Consider the following 17,920-nt stretch of genomic DNA (forward strand, 5'->3'; position numbering starts at 1 on the left):
TACGAATTTTGATACCAAAAACGAAATGATCTTTCTGCTGTTTCTAATAAATTCTGTTAAATCTGGCAACGCTGGTTGGGAGAAAATACGAATTTTTGACATTTTCTCGCAAAAAAAATTGTGAAAATGGAAATTATAGAGAATTTTGTGCTCTATAACATGTTTAAACTAAATTTCGAAAAATTGTTTTGAATATTGATTAAAAAAATCTTTTTATGAGGGGAATATATTGAAAAAAATTACGTCAAATTGATATTCTTTAGAAATATAGAGAAAATGTTTCTAAAAAAGTTCAAAACGGCGTATAAAATGTTTTTTTTTAATTAATTTCGTGATTTTTGCCAGGATATACAAATAATTTTAAGTTTATATAAAGTACGAAAGTTTTTTAAAGATTTATTATCGAAAAATTAATTTTAACTTCCATTTTATATCATGGAAGACTAAGCTACCCCATTTTGAATAGAAATTTTTTTGAAACGATTTATAGAATTAGAAATAATTCAAAATCTGCAAATATTGAGAAAATTTTAAGGATTTTTCGATATTTAATGATTCATTTGGTTATTTATTGGATTTTTCCAAAAAAAAGTTAAATTTAGAATACAAATTTGTACAGAAATCCACCAATTTTGAATTTAAAATATTTCAATTTTTATCCAGACTGAAAATTAAAATAAAACACGTAATTTAAAGCTGGCAACGCTGGTTGGAAGAAAATATCAATTTGTGAAATTGAATTGATTGATTGATTGAAAAAAAAATAGTAAAAATCGAAATTTTAGAGAATTTTGTGCTCTATAACATGTTTAAACTAAATTTCGAAAAATTGTTTTGAAAATTGATTGAAAAAATCTTTTTATGAGGGGAATATATTGAAAAAAATTACGTCAAATTGATATTCTTTAGAAATATAGAGAAAATGTTTCTAAAAAAGTTCAAAACGGCGTATAAAATGTTTTTTTATTTAATTAATTTCGTGATTTTTGCTTCGATTTAGAAAAAATTATAATTTTATATACAGTAGGAAAGTTTTTTACAGATTTATTATCGAAAAATTAATTTTAACTTCCATTTTATATCATGGAAGACTAAGCTACCCCATTTTGAATAGAAATTTTATTGATACGATCTATAGAATTAGAAATAATTCAAAATCTGCAAATATTGAGAAAATTTTAAGGATTTTTCGATATTTAATGATTCATTTGGTTATTTATTGGATTTTTCCAAAAAAAAGTTAAATTTAGAATACAAATTTGTACGGAAATCCACCAATTTTGAATTTAAAATATTTCAATTTTTATCCAGACTAAAAATTAAAATAAAAACACGTAATTCTTCATTCTTATTTTTTTGACCACTCTATAACACATTTAGTTTTGAAACAATTAATTTATTCAGTCATATCATACGAATTTTGATACCAAAAACGAAATAATCTTTCTGGTGTTTCTAATAAATTCTGTTAAAGCTGGCAACGCTGGTTGGAAGAAAATATCAATTTTTTATCACTGTGGAATTTGCTCGCACAAAAAAAATAATAAAAATCGAGATTAGAGAGAATTTTGTGCTCTATAACATGTTTAAATTAAATTTCGAAAAATTGGTTGGAAAATTGATTGAAAAAATCTTTTTATGAGGGGAATATATTGAAAATAATTACGTCAAATTGATATTCTTCAGAAATATAGAGAAAATGTTTCTAAAAAAGTTCAAAACGGCGTATAAAATGTTTTTTATTTAATTAATTTCGTGATTTTTGCTTCGATTTAGAAAAAATTATAATTTTATATACAGTAGGAAAGTTTTTTACAGATTTATTATCGAAAAATTAATTTTAACTTCCATTTTATATCATGGAAGACTAAGCTACCCCATTTTGAATAGAAATTTTATTGATACGATCTATAGAATTAGAAATAATTCAAAATCTGCAAATATTGAGAAAATTTTAAGGATTTTTCGATATTTAATGATTCATTTGGTTATTTATTGGATTTTTCCAAAAAAAAGTTAAATTTAGAATACAAATTTGTACGGAAATCCACCAATTTTGAATTTAAAATATTTCAATTTTTATCCAGACTAAAAATTAAAATAAAAACACGTAATTCTTCATTCTTATTTTTTTGACCACTCTATAACACATTTAGTTTTGAAACAATTAATTTATTCAGTCATATCATACGAATTTTGATACCAAAAACGAAATAATCTTTCTGGTGTTTCTAATAAATTCTGTTAAAGCTGGCAACGCTGGTTGGAAGAAAATATCAATTTTTTATCACTGTGGAATTTGCTCGCACAAAAAAAATAATAAAAATCGAGATTAGAGAGAATTTTGTGCTCTATAACATGTTTAAATTAAATTTCGAAAAATTGGTTGGAAAATTGATTGAAAAAATCTCTTTATGAGGAGAATATATTGAAAAAAATTACGTCAAATTGATATTCTTTGGAAATATAGAGGAAATGTTTCTAAAAAAGTTCAAAACGGCGTATAAAATGTTTTTTTTTTAATTAATTTCGTGATTTTTGCCAGGATATACAAATAATTTTAATTTTATATAAAATACGAAAGTTTTTTAAAGATTTATTTATATTTTAATTTCCATTTTATATCGTGGAAGACTAAGCTACCCCATTTTGAATAGAAATTTTATCGATACGATCGAAATAATTCAAAATCTGCAAAATACTGAGAAAACTACAAATAATTTTTAGATATTTAATGATTCATTACGTTATTTATTGGATTTTTCCAAAAAAAAAGTTAAATTTGAAATACAAATTTGTACAGAAATCCACCAATTCTGAAGTTAAAATATTTCAATTTCTATCCAGACTAAAAATTAAAATAATAGTACGAAATTCTTCATTTTCACACCTGTACCTCTCATGAGGTATATAAAAACCATTTCCGCTTTTTTTTATCCGTACTGTCCCACCTCAAAGGTTTCTCGAACGAAATACTCGAAGTATGGTTCGAAAAAATCGAACCAAAACATAAAATTTGAAAACCAATCAACTTGTTCAATCGTAGAATCGCTTTTTCATCACACCGTCCTCGTATATATTTCATCGTGTTCCTTTGTGTGCCGGAACTTAATCAAACAAGCGCTTTTCGGTATGCGCGGCATCTAAACGAACCTAGGTTTACAATAAACTCACTTTCCACTTTCCAACAACATCAACCAGTATCACAACTTTTGATATATATATAAATTGCATTTGTGGAAAACGTCTCTCAAGACCAATTGTACGTTTACAGTAAAATCCTTCAACATTATATCAAACGGAGATACAGAAAGCTGTTACCTAGCTCCAGGTTCTCAAATCTTATTTAATAATAATTGTTAATTATAAGTATACGAGGCTCGTAAATTCATTCAACAGAATTCGTTTCTAATTATTGAAATCTATCGATGAATTTCTATCTGAGGTTCCAACAAACACAAGAAAGCAACTGATCCTCAAGATCTTCAAACAAGATGAAATTGGAACCGCCTTGTACTCCGAGGACCATCCATTCACCCATTTTCGTATCTATCCATTTTGATTGAGTGTTTACCATTCCAGAATTTAAAAGTTTCATCGAGTCCTCAAACAAACATTTCAATGGACAATTTTTTAATAGAAATTTTCACTTATTTCATCAATAACTTTTTTATTTTCAAGTTTAGTGCAAAAAGTTATACAAACAAAATTGTAGATAAATCAATTTGCTACAATTTATGTCTAGACAAATTTTTTGTGTGATCGGTAGTTTCAAAGATATAATGAAGAATGTGTACAATCCTTTTTCTAAGAAGACGGCGTTAGAAATTTTCACTAATTTCATTAATAACTATTTTATTTTCAAGGTTAATGCAAAAAGTTATAGAAACAAAATTGTAGATAAATCAATTTGCTACAATTTATGTCTCAACAAATTTTTTGTGTGATCGGTAGTTTCAAAGATATAATGAAGAGTGTGTGTACAACCCTTTTTCTAAGAAGACGGCGTTAGAAATTTTCACTAATTTCATTAATAACTTTTTTATTTTCAAGTTTAGAGCAAAAAGTTATAGAAACAAAATTGTAGATAAATCAATTTGCTACAATTTATGTCTCAACAAATTTTTTGTGTGATCGGTAGTTTCAAAGATATAATGAAGAGTGTGTGTACAACCCTTTTTCTAAGAAGACGGCGTTAGAAATTTTCACTAATTTCATTAATAACTTTTTTATTTTCAAGTTTAGAGCAAAAAGTTATAGAAACAAAATTGTAGATAAATCAATTTGCTACAATTTATGTCCAGACAAATTTTTTGTGTGATCGGTAGTTTCAAAGATATAATAAAGAGTGTGTGTACAACCCTTTTTCTAAGAAGACGGCGTTAGAAATTTTCACTAATTTCATTAATAACTTTTTTATTTTCAAGTTTAGAGCAAAAAGTTATAGAAACAAAATTGTAGATAAATCAATTTGCTACAATTTATGTCCAGACAAATTTTTTGTGTGATCGGTAGTTTCAAAGATATAATGAAGAGTGTGTGTACAACCCTTTTTCTAAGAAGACGGCGTTAGAAATTTTCACTAATTTCATTAATAACTTTTTTTATTTTCAAGTTTAATGCAAAAAGTTATGGAAACAAAATTGTAGATAAATCAATTCGCTACAATTTATGTCCAGACAAATTTTTTGTGTGATCGGTAGTTTCAAAGATATAATGAAGAATGTGTGAACAACCCTTTTTCTAAGAAGACGGCGTTAGAAATTTTCACTAATTTCATTAATAACTTTTTTAATTTCAAGTTTAGAGCAAAAAGTTATAGAAACAAAATTGTAGATAAATCAATTTGCTATAATTTATGTCTCAACAAATTTTTTGTGTGATCGGTAGTTTCAAAGATATAATGAAGAATGTGTGTGCAACCCTTTTTCTAAGAAGACGGCGTTAGAAATTTTCACTAATTTCATTAATAACTATTTTATTTTCAAGGTTAATGCAAAAAGTTATAGAAACAAAATTGTAGATAAATCAATTTGCTACAATTTATGTCTCAACAAATTTTTTGTGTGATCGGTAGTTTCAAAGATATAATGAAGAATGTGTGTGCAACCCTTTTTCTAAGAAGACGGCGTTAGAAATTTTCACTAATTTCATTAATAACTTTTTTATTTTCAAGTTTAATGCAAAAAGTTGTAGAAACAAAATTGTAGATAAATCAATTTGCTACAATTTATGTCTAGACAAATTTTTTGTGTGATCGGTAGTTTCAAAGATATAATGAAGAGTGTGTGTACAATCCTTTTTCTAAGAAGACGGCGTTAGAAATTTTCATTAATTTCATTAATAACTTTTTTATTTTCAAGTTTAGAGCAAAAAGTTATAGAAACAAAATTGTAGATAAATCAATTTGCTACAATTTATGTCTTAACAATTTTTTTGTGTGATTGGTAGTTTCAAAGATATAGTGAAGAATGTGTATTCAGCCCTTTTTCTAAGAAGACGGCGTCTAGGTTCGCGAAAACTCGTAATTAAGCTCCCTTGTGTGGGTATATATGGATTTGGGGGTATACACTGGGACCCAAAGGGTCTATAGTGTCCCTCTTTCTGGATAATCCAGTTTTTACAGTTGATTCCCCAGGTGTAGTGCTCTGGAGTTTCTAAAAGTTCCATCGAGTCCTCAGGCAAACTGGAGGTAATTTTCGAATTTCGCGGCATTTCAATGGAGTCATCTGTACCTCTATTGAAATTTAACGTAAAGATATATCTCGGCAATGTAAAATAAATTCCTCTCGTGGTTGTTTTACCGATTAACACAATATCCGAATGAATATTCAAACATGCAAACCAAGAAATGTAATTAAGAACACATAGGTCGTAACGGGACTTATAGTTGGTTGTGTGGAGCTTTAAGATTTTCCAGTTATTAGCATAAAAAAGCTATAAAATTATCGTCGGATTAAATTTCGGCAATAATACACCAGAGAGAAACCTTCTTAAGAGTTTTTACTTTTATGTTTGTTTCGTCGAATACTCGCGTCGTTTTCATTAATACTTCGTAAAGGATCCTTCGAATTATATTAACAATTAAATAGATGTCGTATCATACGGGGTATAGTCGAAGTTTTCGTTCAACTTTTTTCGAAAAATCGTTGGTTGTCGAATTTAATTAAAATACGATGATTTAGTCGTCGAATTGTGTTGGACGTTACACGATTCGACTAATATATGTTACGAAAGGGATACGGGGAAGGTGTGTATTTGATATTGATGCTTAATATCTATGCACGATCTCATTCCCGCTAACAAGAGAATGACAAGTTAACTAGGAATACGGGGGGGAGTGCTGAGGGGGGAATTGATCTATTCCATCCGGATAATCAACGGGGGGAGTTTTCTTTAAAATTAATTCGATCAAATTATGTGTTGCGTGGCTTAGTGAAAGTCAAATCGTATTGTAAAATGTGAAATTTTGAAAATTTTCCGTTGAAATTTAGCAGAAGTATGAAATTAATTGTTTTTCATTGTCCACGAATTAAAAAAATTGCAATTTTCGCAATTTTCCCCTCAATTTTCATTGTAAATAAACGCGATTTTCTTGGAAATTAGAAAATACATTTTCAGAATAGGTATTAGAGAATAATTAGAAAATTAGTAACTTTTCAATTTCCAAAAGAGAGTTTCATGAATTTTCTTCAATAAATAGATAATTTTCATGCTAGATTTTCATGAAAATTGGAAAAAAACGAAAAGAATAAATTAATAATTAATTTTTTTTTAAATCTTAAGTAAATATTGAAAACAATCTCGTGTTCAAATTCGAAAGATAATGAAATGGATTTTCTATCAAATTCACACAATTTTCATACTAAACGAACCTAATTTTCATGAAAATTTATAAACAAAACAATTTTTAGAATTAATAAAAATAGTCATGGTTAATTTTGTCGGTGAATTGCTAATGTTTCAAAAACGTTTCGTTTTTTTGATTTCCAGAATAAATCAAAACGATTTTTTCCAAAAAATTTCCAATTTTCATGTTCAATAAACACGATTTTCCTGGAAATCGATACATAAGGAGTTTTTCATTATTAAATTATCGAATTAAAAATTTCATGAATTATTTTTTCGAAAAAAATATCGAATATAAGGAAATTTAGTTGTTTTTCAGTTTCCAAAAGAGAATTTCATAGATTTCCTTCAATAAATAGATAATTTTCATGCTAGATTTTCATGAAAATTGGAAAAAAACGAAAAGAATAAATTAATAATTAATTTTTTTTTAAATCTTAAGTAAATATTGAAAATAATCTCGTATTCAAATTCGAAAGTTAATAAAATGGATTTTCAATCAAATTCACACAATTTTCATACTAAACGAACCTAATTTTCATGAAAATTTATAAACAAAACAATTTTTAGAATTAATAAAAATAGTCATGGTTAATTTTGTCGGTGAATTGCTAATGTTTCAAAAACGTTTCGTTTTTTTGATTTCCAGAATAAATCAAAACGATTTTTTACAAAAAATTTCCAATTTTCATGTTCAATAAACACGATTTTCATGGAAATCGATACATAAGGAGTTTTTCATTATTAAATTATCGAATTAAAAATTTCATGAATTATTTTTTCGAAAAAAATATCGAATATAAGGAAATTTAGTTGTTTTTCAGTTTCCAAAAGAGAATTTCATAGATTTCCTTCAATAAATAGATAATTTTCATGCTAGATTTTCATGAAAATTGGAAAAAAACGAAAAGAATAAATTAATAATTAATTTTTTTTTAAATCTTAAGTAAATATTGAAAATAATCTCGTATTCAAATTCGAAAGTTAATAAAATGGATTTTCAATCAAATTCACACAATTTTCATACTAAACGAACCTAATTTTCATGAAAATTTATAAACAAAACAATTTTTAGAATTAATAAAAATAGTCATGGTTAATTTTGTCGGTGTATGGCTAATGTTTCAAAAACGTTTCGTTTTTTTGATTTCCAGAATAAATCAAAACGATTTTTTACAAAAAATTTCCAATTTTCATGTTCAATAAACACGATTTTCATGGAAATCGATACATAAGGAGTTTTTCATTATTAAATTATCGAATTAAAAATTTCATGAATTATTTTTTCGAAAAAAATATCGAATATAAGGAAATTTAGTTGTTTTTCAGTTTCCAAAAGAGAATTTCATAGATTTCCTTCAATAAATAGATAATTTTCATGCTAGATTTTCATGAAAATTGGAAAAAAACGAAAAGAATAAATTAATAATTAATTTTTTTTTAAATCTTAAGTAAATATTGAAAATAATCTCGTATTCAAATTCGAAAGTTAATAAAATGGATTTTCAATCAAATTCACACAATTTTCATACTAAATGAACCTAATTTTCATGAAAATTTATAAACAAAACAATTTTTAGAATTAATAAAAATAGTCATGGTTAATTTTGTCGGTGAATTGCTAATGTTTCAAAAACGTTTCGTTTTTTTGATTTCCAGAATAAATCAAAACGATTTTTTACAAAAAATTTCCAATTTTCATGTTCAATAAACACGATTTTCATGGAAATCGATACATAAGGAGTTTTTCATTATTAAATTATCGAATTAAAAATTTCATGAATTATTTTTTCGAAAAAAATATCGAATATAAGGAAATTTAGTTGTTTTTCAGTTTCCAAAAGAGAATTTCATAGATTTCCTTCAATAAATAGATAATTTTCATGCTAGATTTTCATGAAAATTGGAAAAAAACGAAAAGAATAAATTAATAATTAATTTTTTTTTAAATCTTAAGTAAATATTGAAAATAATCTCGTATTCAAATTCGAAAGTTAATAAAATGGATTTTCAATCAAATTCACACAATTTTCATACTAAATGAACCTAATTTTCATGAAAATTTATAAACAAAACAATTTTTAGAATTAATAAAAATAGTCATGGTTAATTTTGTCGGTGAATTGCTAATGTTTCAAAAACGTTTCGTTTTTTTGATTTCCAGAATAAATCAAAACGATTTTTTACAAAAAATTTCCAATTTTCATGTTCAATAAACACGATTTTCCTGGAAATCAATACATAAGGAGTTTTTCATTATTAAATTATCGAATTAAAAATTTCATGAATTATTTTTTCGAAAAAAATATCGAATATAAGGAAATTTAGTTGTTTTTCAGTTTCCAGAGATGAAGAAATCGATTTTTAAATAAAAAAAAAATTTTAATCATTAACTCAAACTCAGGAAAAAACTTACGAAGTCATCGTAAAGCTTTTTCAATTATTATTATTTTATTTGAATATCAAATTCTTTCAAAATTTCAGTTTATTTGTGAAATTGTTTTTATTATTTCCAATTTTTGTCAAAATTATCACGTATTTTTGGAAAAATATCGTAAAAATCCATTCTCCAACTTTATTTTGAAAATTATTTTCTTTTGACAACGTTTTACTTCAAAACAAAAGTCGATGTGTTTCAATGAAAATTTTGTTATGAAAATTAGGGTGTTTTTTCGATATTAAGATAAAAAAAATTATTGAATTTTGTAAAAAAACAAGTACAAATAGAAAAATTGTAGAATTCTCTATTAACTACAACCTACCAACGCACAGATGGCGTTGCCAATGTCAAAATCATATGTCGTTTGTCAAATGTCAAATTCCATGACATTTCTATCGATCAGAAAAAAGTTAAAAGCCATTTAAGTAAAGCTACTTTCGTTATTTCCAAAATCAATGGATTCAAAAGTGTTTTATATCAAAAAGAACCATTTGCTGAATTCAAACGTGACCTTCGAGACACAGTTGATAGTGAACGTGCTCCGATTGTCCAAAAATCCGCCGGAATCAAAACGATCATCGTCTGAGTGAACTGCAGCCGTTGAACCACGTCCGAAACGGCCTCACATGTCGAAATTTCACGATATACATTTCGAATTGATTCCTCATCATCCACCTTATAAACCAGATCTGGTCCTTGGTGACTACTGGCTATTTTCTGATCTCGACGGTAAGAAATTGCTGCTACTACATCATTTTAGCCACCAAAACATACATACACTAGCCGACAAAAGCATTTTAACCAGAATACATTCATGAATCGCCGTAAAACAAAAACAAAATGATAAATCGATATATTTTATTGTTTATAAATATAATTTTTATAATCTTCTTTCTAATCTTCAATAACATCGTCAGGATCAACAATCGGAGGCGGTAGCGTCGTCATATCTTCGAATTCCTCTCTTTGTATGTCCAAAAAATTGGTAACTTCCAAAATTTTGTACCGATTCCTTTTAATTTCGTCTTCGTATAATTGTTTTATGAAATTATCCAACCACGTTCTCGATCTGTTCATCAACAAATCTTCTCTATCGTCTATAACTTGCATGTGGATATCGTGAGTGGCCCCCAAAGCGTTTACCAAGTTTTCTTTATCGGACATTATAACTTTCAAAACCTCAGGTACCTGATACAAAGATAATCTATAAACTACGAACAATTCGACACTTGGAAATCCACCACAAAATCCTCTTCCGCGGAGATGACGTCCGCAGTATTTGATCTACACGATTGTGGTGTTGCAAGTCAACGAAAACGTTTCTATATAAGAAAAAAAATGACGTTTCAACGTTAGTACTTACCTCGACGTCGCCTACGTTAGCACTAGTGAAAAATTGATTCGCGGCTTCGGTTAAATTTTCGGTAAAAACCATTTCTTTATCGCGGATATTTGTAAAAACCGCCTGCGATTCCTCTACGAAATTATTTATCATTTCCGTTAGATTATGTTCGAAATTCTGATTGACTTCTTCTAAACTTTCGTAAAGTTGCAATTCCAATCTCATCAAATTTTTCCATGTGTCGTGAATTATGTGATCGAATTGCGAAAAATACACTTCCACCTAGAAATACTGACCATATATAAAATGACAATTCCGAGGCATTATCCTTCGTTTTAGAGAAAATCTCATAAAGACCTTATTTATAGAAGGGATTTCATAGAAAATAACGGCACTAGTTTCATTGAGCTAACTCTATTCTATACAAAGATATATTCAATTTACCGCCGACGTCTCTCCCAGGAGGTGCTAGATCACTCCAGATCGATCGACAAGTAGATTAAAGTTCCAACGACCAGTTATTTCGAAAAATATCTCAAATTTAGTTACGAAATAACGATCGACACGAACCAAAAACAAAATGGAGGCTGTTTCCGGCAGCAATAAAGCGATAGATCCTTTGGATTGACTTTAAAGAAAAAAAAATAGCTAAAATTCCGTATGAAGTTTCAGAGAGGTCAAACACCCACCATATAGTCCCAATCTTACCTCCTCGGACCATTTTTTATTCGTAATACTGAAGAACGAGAATTTGTTGAGTCGTGAAGCCAATTAAAAAGAATAAACGTTGAAAATCGACGGTGATAACGATAAATAGCTTCAGAGAGATTAAACACCCACCATATAGTCCCAATCTTACCCCCTCGGACTATTTTTTATTCGTAATACTGAAGAACGAGAATTTGTTGAGTCGTGAAGCCAATTAAAAAGAATAAACGTTGAAAATCGACGGTGATAACGATAAATAGCTTCAGAGAGATTAAACACCCACCATATAGTCCCAATCTTACCCCCTCGGACTATTTTTTATTCGTAATACTGAAGAACGAGAATTTGTAGAGTCATAGAGCCAATTGAAAAGAATAAACGTTGAAAATCGACGGTGATAACGATAAATAGCTTCAGAGAGATTAAACACCCACCATATAGTCCCAATCTTACCCCCTCGGACTATTTTTTATTCGTAATACTGGAGAACGAGAATTTGTACATCGAGGAAGAAGTTTTTGTTGAGTCGTGAAGCCAATTAAAAAGAATAAACGTTGAAAATCGACGGTGATTACGATAAATAGCTTCAGAGAGGTCAAACACCCACCATATAGTCCCAATCTTACCCCCTCGGACTATTTTTTATTCGTAATACTGAAGAACGAGAATTTGTTGAGTCGTGAAGCCAATTAAAAAGAATAAACGTTGAAAATCGACGGTGATAACGATAAATAGCTTCAGAGAGATTAAACACCCACCATATAGTCCCAATCTTACCCCCTCGGACTATTTTTTATTCGTAATACTGAAGAACGAGAATTTGTAGAGTCATAGAGCCAATTGAAAAGAATAAACGTTGAAAATCGACGGTGATAACGATAAATAGCTTCAGAGAGATTAAACACCCACCATATAGTCCCAATCTTACCCCCTCGGACTATTTTTTATTCGTAATACTGGAGAACGAGAATTTGTACATCGAGGAAGAAGTTTTTGTTGAGTCGTGAAGCCAATTAAAAAGAATAAACGTTGAAAATCGACGGTGATTACGATAAATAGCTTCAGAGAGGTCAAACACCCACCATATAGTCCCAATCTTACCCCCTCGGACTATTTTTTATTCGTAATAACGAAGAACGAGAATTTGTAGAGTCGTAAAGCCAATTGAAAAGAATAAACGTCGAAATCTGCTTTATATGAATTAAAAAGAATTTGTTTGTACCTTTTCAACGTATATATTATCGTCTATAACGGCATCGTCTAATTCCTTCTGTAACGCTTTCACTTTAACAAACAATTCTTGTTTAACTTCGATGAAAGCTTCCATAAAATCGATACTTTCTTGTTGATTCGCTTTCTTGGCGGCTTCGGTACTTCTGGTGAACTGTTCGATTTCGTCCGTGCGTAATTGATAATGTTTTTGACCGATTTCGAAAACTTGTCGACAATAATCGACGAATTGCGTTTTGAAATCATTATAAATCTCTTCCAATTCTTCCGTACCGATTTTCAGTAACGCTTTACCTACATCAAAGCCAACAAACCGTAAATAATTCAGTTAAATTTTTCGGTTTTTTTCGAGAAAAAAATCCAAATAATAAAATTTATAATATGGGTCAACGAAACAGGCAACAATCCATAGATTTTTGAGACTATAAAGGAAAAAATCGTGCTTCAAGAAGAGTTAATGTCGTACATGATCATAACCAGGAAACAACGTGTTGCTAAATCGAGATTAACACCAGAAGAAACGAGCTGGGAGGTTTGAGTTCATGTAGGTGCTCCAGGTCGGTATTTTCGAGGAGGATGTGTGAAAAATTCGAAGGAAAATGAATTGAAAGTCGGAATAATCGATAAAACTCACCCTCGTCGTCGTTTTCATACATTTTATCGAACAAATATTGGCTATTCATATATTCGACGAAGCTTGAGGAATGTAGTTCGGCGTCTGCAAGTTCTTTTTCTTTTTGTCGTATCACGGCTAATTTCTTATCTTCGATTTTTACAAGTTCGCGCAATTCGGCGAGGAACAGTATGTTGCCTTGTTCCCGTTCGGTGTCGGTTATTTTTTTGTATTCGTAATAATCCATATTCGGTAAAAAAACGGCGACGTACAATCTAAAATTTGGTTAGTCGATGGGCGTATTCGAATTTTCTAATTTCTCACCTAAAATTTTCGTCCTCCGTACAAGGATTGTAGGCCATATTTAAGGATATCAAATTGAATTGTCTCAAATAATGTATTTCCGTTTTGTCCGATATTTTATTCCTACCCAAACTGAGTACGGCTAAATGTTTCAAATTATCCAAACCTTCTATTTTTTCGATCAAATTTTCATATAGTTTCAATTTTTTCAATTTCGTCAAACTTTCCAGATTTTCTATTTTCGATATTTTGTTAAAAGATAAATCTAATTCTTCCAGATGAACTAACATCGATAAATTTTCAATTTTTTCTATGTAATTGTTGTTTAATTTCAGTTTAACCAAAGATTTAAATACCTGAAAACCAAATTCTCTTCTTTACAATTCAAAATGGTTCCTCCACGCGCGACAACATTGTTTATATTTGTAACGATCTAAAAATTACTCACCCAAAGATGGTCGATTTTAAGAATATTCATAAATTCAAACCTCATCTCTTCGATTTGATCCATACGCATTCCATCGGCTCGCATCAACATTCCCACTTTTCCTTTTGGAAATTGCAAATCGATGCATCTTTCGATAAGGGCGTTATCAATTACTTTCGGTTCGCGAGCTTTACAAGGATCTGTCACGGCCATTTTAAAAATATATTTTCCCTTATTTTCGCTGTCATATACTCGAAATTATATTTTCGAAACAATAAAATTTAATCTATACATCGGTTACTATGGTGACGTTATAGGCAACCAACATTACGAAAGAAACGTCAAATTTATTAATACCATCTCGCGGTAAAAAGTTATATTTTTATGATTATTGCCGTTACAAATAAAAACAGTATCGCAGTGTCGTTGTCTATCTTCTAAAATTGTATGCGACGAGTATTACATCACGGGACCATCAAGGAACACCTTAAATAACGCAATCCCACTTTAGAGAAAGCCATGATAATTTTAATCATCCTCTTACCCAGCCTACCGCGCCTGTTCTTATTTTATAGAGGGATAAAGTCTACTTTAGCTTTTAATAATCAAAACGGCGACTTTCACCAACTTTCTCTTAATGGCTCTCCTGACACTCACACCCAAAGACGTTAGTTTAACGCACTTGCAAATTACAAATTAGAAGTTATACTTTCAACTTACAGCACCGGGAATGTAGCTTTCGTTATTATAGAGGGTGGAACATTTCATACATTATTAACACACCCGTTATTGATATAGAAAAATTCAATTTTTACTTCGTTAATTACGTTCAATTACAAAATTTCAATCGTGCCGCCATCTATATATTCAAAAAACAAATAATTGTTTATACTAAGAATGTTTATTTTAAAGTTTCAGTGGGTTGAAAGAATTAAAATTTATTCAAAAATAATTTTAAACAATTAATTAAAATAAAGTTTGTTAATTTTATTATTACGCTTTTTTATTTGATAAAAAATGGCTTCTCACAAAATCTTTTCTAGTATAATGAAGGTCAAACACCGGAAATGGGTAGAGATTAATAATACAACGTTGCCACATCAGAATAAAATATTTCGTGAAATAAATCGTATTGAATCCGGGTAAAAATACGTTTTTATCGAGTGTTTTTTTTTTCAAACACCCTATTGTTTAAGGACAAGAGAACGTCAGAAATAACCGACGAACAAATTCCCATATTCAGTTTCAAATTCCGCATATAAATCTTGGAAATGTAGTCCTTCTTGAAAGTTGTTAGATTTACGAGCAGCTATAAATGGTTTCAGAAATATTTCTAAATACCAAACACATTGTAAATTCGCACCAGGAAAACTCAACGCTGTATGGCATTACATTTAATCAAAGTAACTATGTAGTGGTTTTCGACTTGGAGGATCGTATGTTTCTATAAGATGTTAACCCTGATTGCTACGCTTACAGAGTGATTCTATCTAACAAAATTTTAGTAAGAAACGTTATTTAAGATCCGAAAATATGCAATTCACACATTCATTTTGTTATTTTCTTGCATTTTGTACTTTTTATTTATACTAGTGTACTCCGAGTAGTTCTATGTTACTCACAAATGTCAAAAAAAACATTCCGTGGTATTATTCCGAATAGTTCTATTGTACTCTCATCTACAACATTCGATATGACACAAAAAACGTTCCGTCGTAGTATTCCGAGTAGTTCTAGCGTACTCTCTCTAAATTAATAAAAAGAATTGATAAATAATAAACGTAATAGTTGTTATGACAGAAAAAAACGATACAAACTATTACTCCGAGTAGTTTTATGATACTGTATCTAAATAAATCAACAAAGTATCAACAAATGTCAAAAAAAAAAACGTTCCGTGCTATTATTCCGAGTAGTTCTATTGTACTCCCATTTGCAATAATGGATATGATAGAAAAAACGTTCCGTCGTGGTATACCGAGTAGTTCAAGAGTACTCTAAATTACTAAAAAGAATTGACGAAGAACAAACTTAATATTTGTTATGACAGAAAAAAAAACGATCCGTAGTGTCACTCCGAGTAGTTTTTTTGTACTATTTCTATAATAGTGTTGTAAATTCAATACGAAACTTGACTATTGAAGTAAAAAATCTTAAAACGAATAAAGTTTCGTAATAAAATTATTTATTCGTGCCGTACTCGAATAAATACTCAATAAAATCATAGAATTCAATTGTTACGAGAACATTTTTATTAGCTTCTTCCGTGTACGTCAAATTTTGATAATAAGTTGGATCTGGAATGGTAAACTCCTAGGCGGTAGCTTCGTCACAGCGTCTCTCATATTCATCGTGGTAGCACCACACCGGAGATCCGGTTTAAAGCATTTAGCTTTTATACTTTGAAAATTTACAGGAAGGCGTTCCTAATATACCGTCGAGACTGTCGTATTATAATTTTGATTTATATATTACTCCTTACTTCTCAAAGCAGGGAAAGTTGCTGCTGTTCATTGTTACTAAGTATTTATGTTCCTCTAGCTATCACATTAACTTCTCTTCTCAAGATTATATGCAACTCTTTTATGTTCCGGAATGTCTGGTTGCACTTGTGACTCGAATTAACGGTTCAAGTACGTATTTACGACCAGAATAAGCAATTAAATACTGCGGATAAAGAAATATGAATTTATCTGTTAATTCCAACGTGATAAGTACGATTTTAATCATTCTATTTATTGAATTTCCATTTCCTGTTTATTTCCATTTTTTTTACGCGTCCAAAGCGACTAAGTGTCAATGACAGAAGCACGTTTTTCATATGAATATTGAGACCATAGACAAAGTAATACTAGAATGTGCGTTCTAAGATATTTATGATCCAATATTAGAAAGACATATCTGTCAAACGTTATAAGTGATCATTGTATCGTACTCCTTCAATCGTTCCATTCCTTCATCGTATTTTATACCAAAGGTTATTTATTTTTAAAGTTGACACAACTTTCGTTATATATAAACCTGCGGTCTAGTATTACTATGTCTATGATTGAAATTAATCTATATGTCTATGTCATCTGTCAAATTTTGACAATTCATTCTCGTAAATGGAAGATTATTTGTAACTAGTTTAAAAGTTAGTTTTCTAATGTTTCGAGGACGTTCCGTATAAATCTAAGATTACCGGTGTCACTTTTCAACACTTTCCCTATACATATATTTAATTTATCCTAGTAAAACATATCAGATTCAAGTTTCCATTGTCTCAAATCCTCGAAGAAGACACAAGCCTATTAACACCCCGAACATAATAAAGCTGGAAAGGTATGGGTGAACATTAGAAAAGAGGGGTGTAGTAGCGTGTAGAGAGGGTAAAGCGGAATAATGCCAAAGTCCGGTATATCTCAGTGATTAAACCAACAATATCTAAGATATGGGTTTCTTGCGGCAGTCTCCGGGAGATATATACGAATATTTATGTATGTAAAGTTGGCCAAAGATTACACGCTGTTAATCTCTAGTCAGTAAAGTTGGTAAGATTGTTCACGCCTTCATCACAATAGATTATGAAATATGGTGTGGACGCTATTGTTTACGTACTGCTAAGACGTTTTCGCTTTACTCTGATTTTACGCCTTATAAAACAGTAACGAGAAAAAACTACCCCGCTCACTTTGTTTCCTCGGATATTCTTATCTACAACAACCATCGCCAATATAATACATAATATAAAGGGGTACGAAAAACTTTTACAACAACTATTACGTCAAACATAGATACAACTATAAACTTCATTTCATTCAACGCTGTAAGATAATTCATTATAAACTTTATTCATAGATGGCGCAAATATTAAATTTCAAAATATTTCTCATTTATTTTATCAATCAATCATAAATCAATTATTATTTTTTGCGAGTAATAGTTTTGTACTATTTCAATTCCACCAAATATCTCAAATATAATATATAAAAGAATCCTGAGTGAAAAATATAAAAAAGTTATACA

General features: G+C 29.4%; 1 protein-coding gene across 1 annotated transcript; it reads right to left on the reverse strand.

Moving 5' to 3' along the window:
* Nucleotides 1–10,133: 10,133 nt before the first annotated feature.
* LOC130895121 (dynein regulatory complex subunit 3-like) lies at nucleotides 10,134–14,164 on the reverse strand. Its single transcript, XM_057802276.1, has 6 exons — nucleotides 13,934–14,164; nucleotides 13,507–13,841; nucleotides 13,204–13,457; nucleotides 12,562–12,863; nucleotides 10,653–10,913; nucleotides 10,134–10,477 (listed from the first exon to the last, which is right to left on the reverse strand). The coding sequence occupies exons 1-6, from the start codon at nucleotides 14,123–14,125 to the stop codon at nucleotides 10,184–10,186; spliced, it is 1,638 nt and encodes a 545-aa protein (XP_057658259.1). The 5' UTR covers nucleotides 14,126–14,164; the 3' UTR covers nucleotides 10,134–10,183.
* Nucleotides 14,165–17,920: the final 3,756 nt, after the last annotated feature.

The sequence above is a fragment of the Diorhabda carinulata genome, chromosome 6 (genome assembly GCF_026250575.1).
Source record: "Diorhabda carinulata isolate Delta chromosome 6, icDioCari1.1, whole genome shotgun sequence".
Lineage (NCBI taxonomy): Eukaryota > Metazoa > Arthropoda > Insecta > Coleoptera > Chrysomelidae > Diorhabda > Diorhabda carinulata.

Bases quoted from the DNA above. Each gene is read 5' to 3' on its own strand.
- LOC130895121 (XM_057802276.1), bottom strand. From the start codon at position 14,125: ATGGCCGTGACAGATCCTTGTAAAGCTCGCGAACCGAAAGTAATTGAT. The intron at 13,842-13,933 runs GTGAGTAATTTT...TTTGGTTTTCAG, and splicing joins TTAAAATCGACCATCTTTGG to GTATTTAAATCTTTGGTTAA. The intron at 13,458-13,506 runs GTGAGAAATTAG...ACCAAATTTTAG, and splicing joins ACGGAGGACGAAAATTTTAG to ATTGTACGTCGCCGTTTTTT.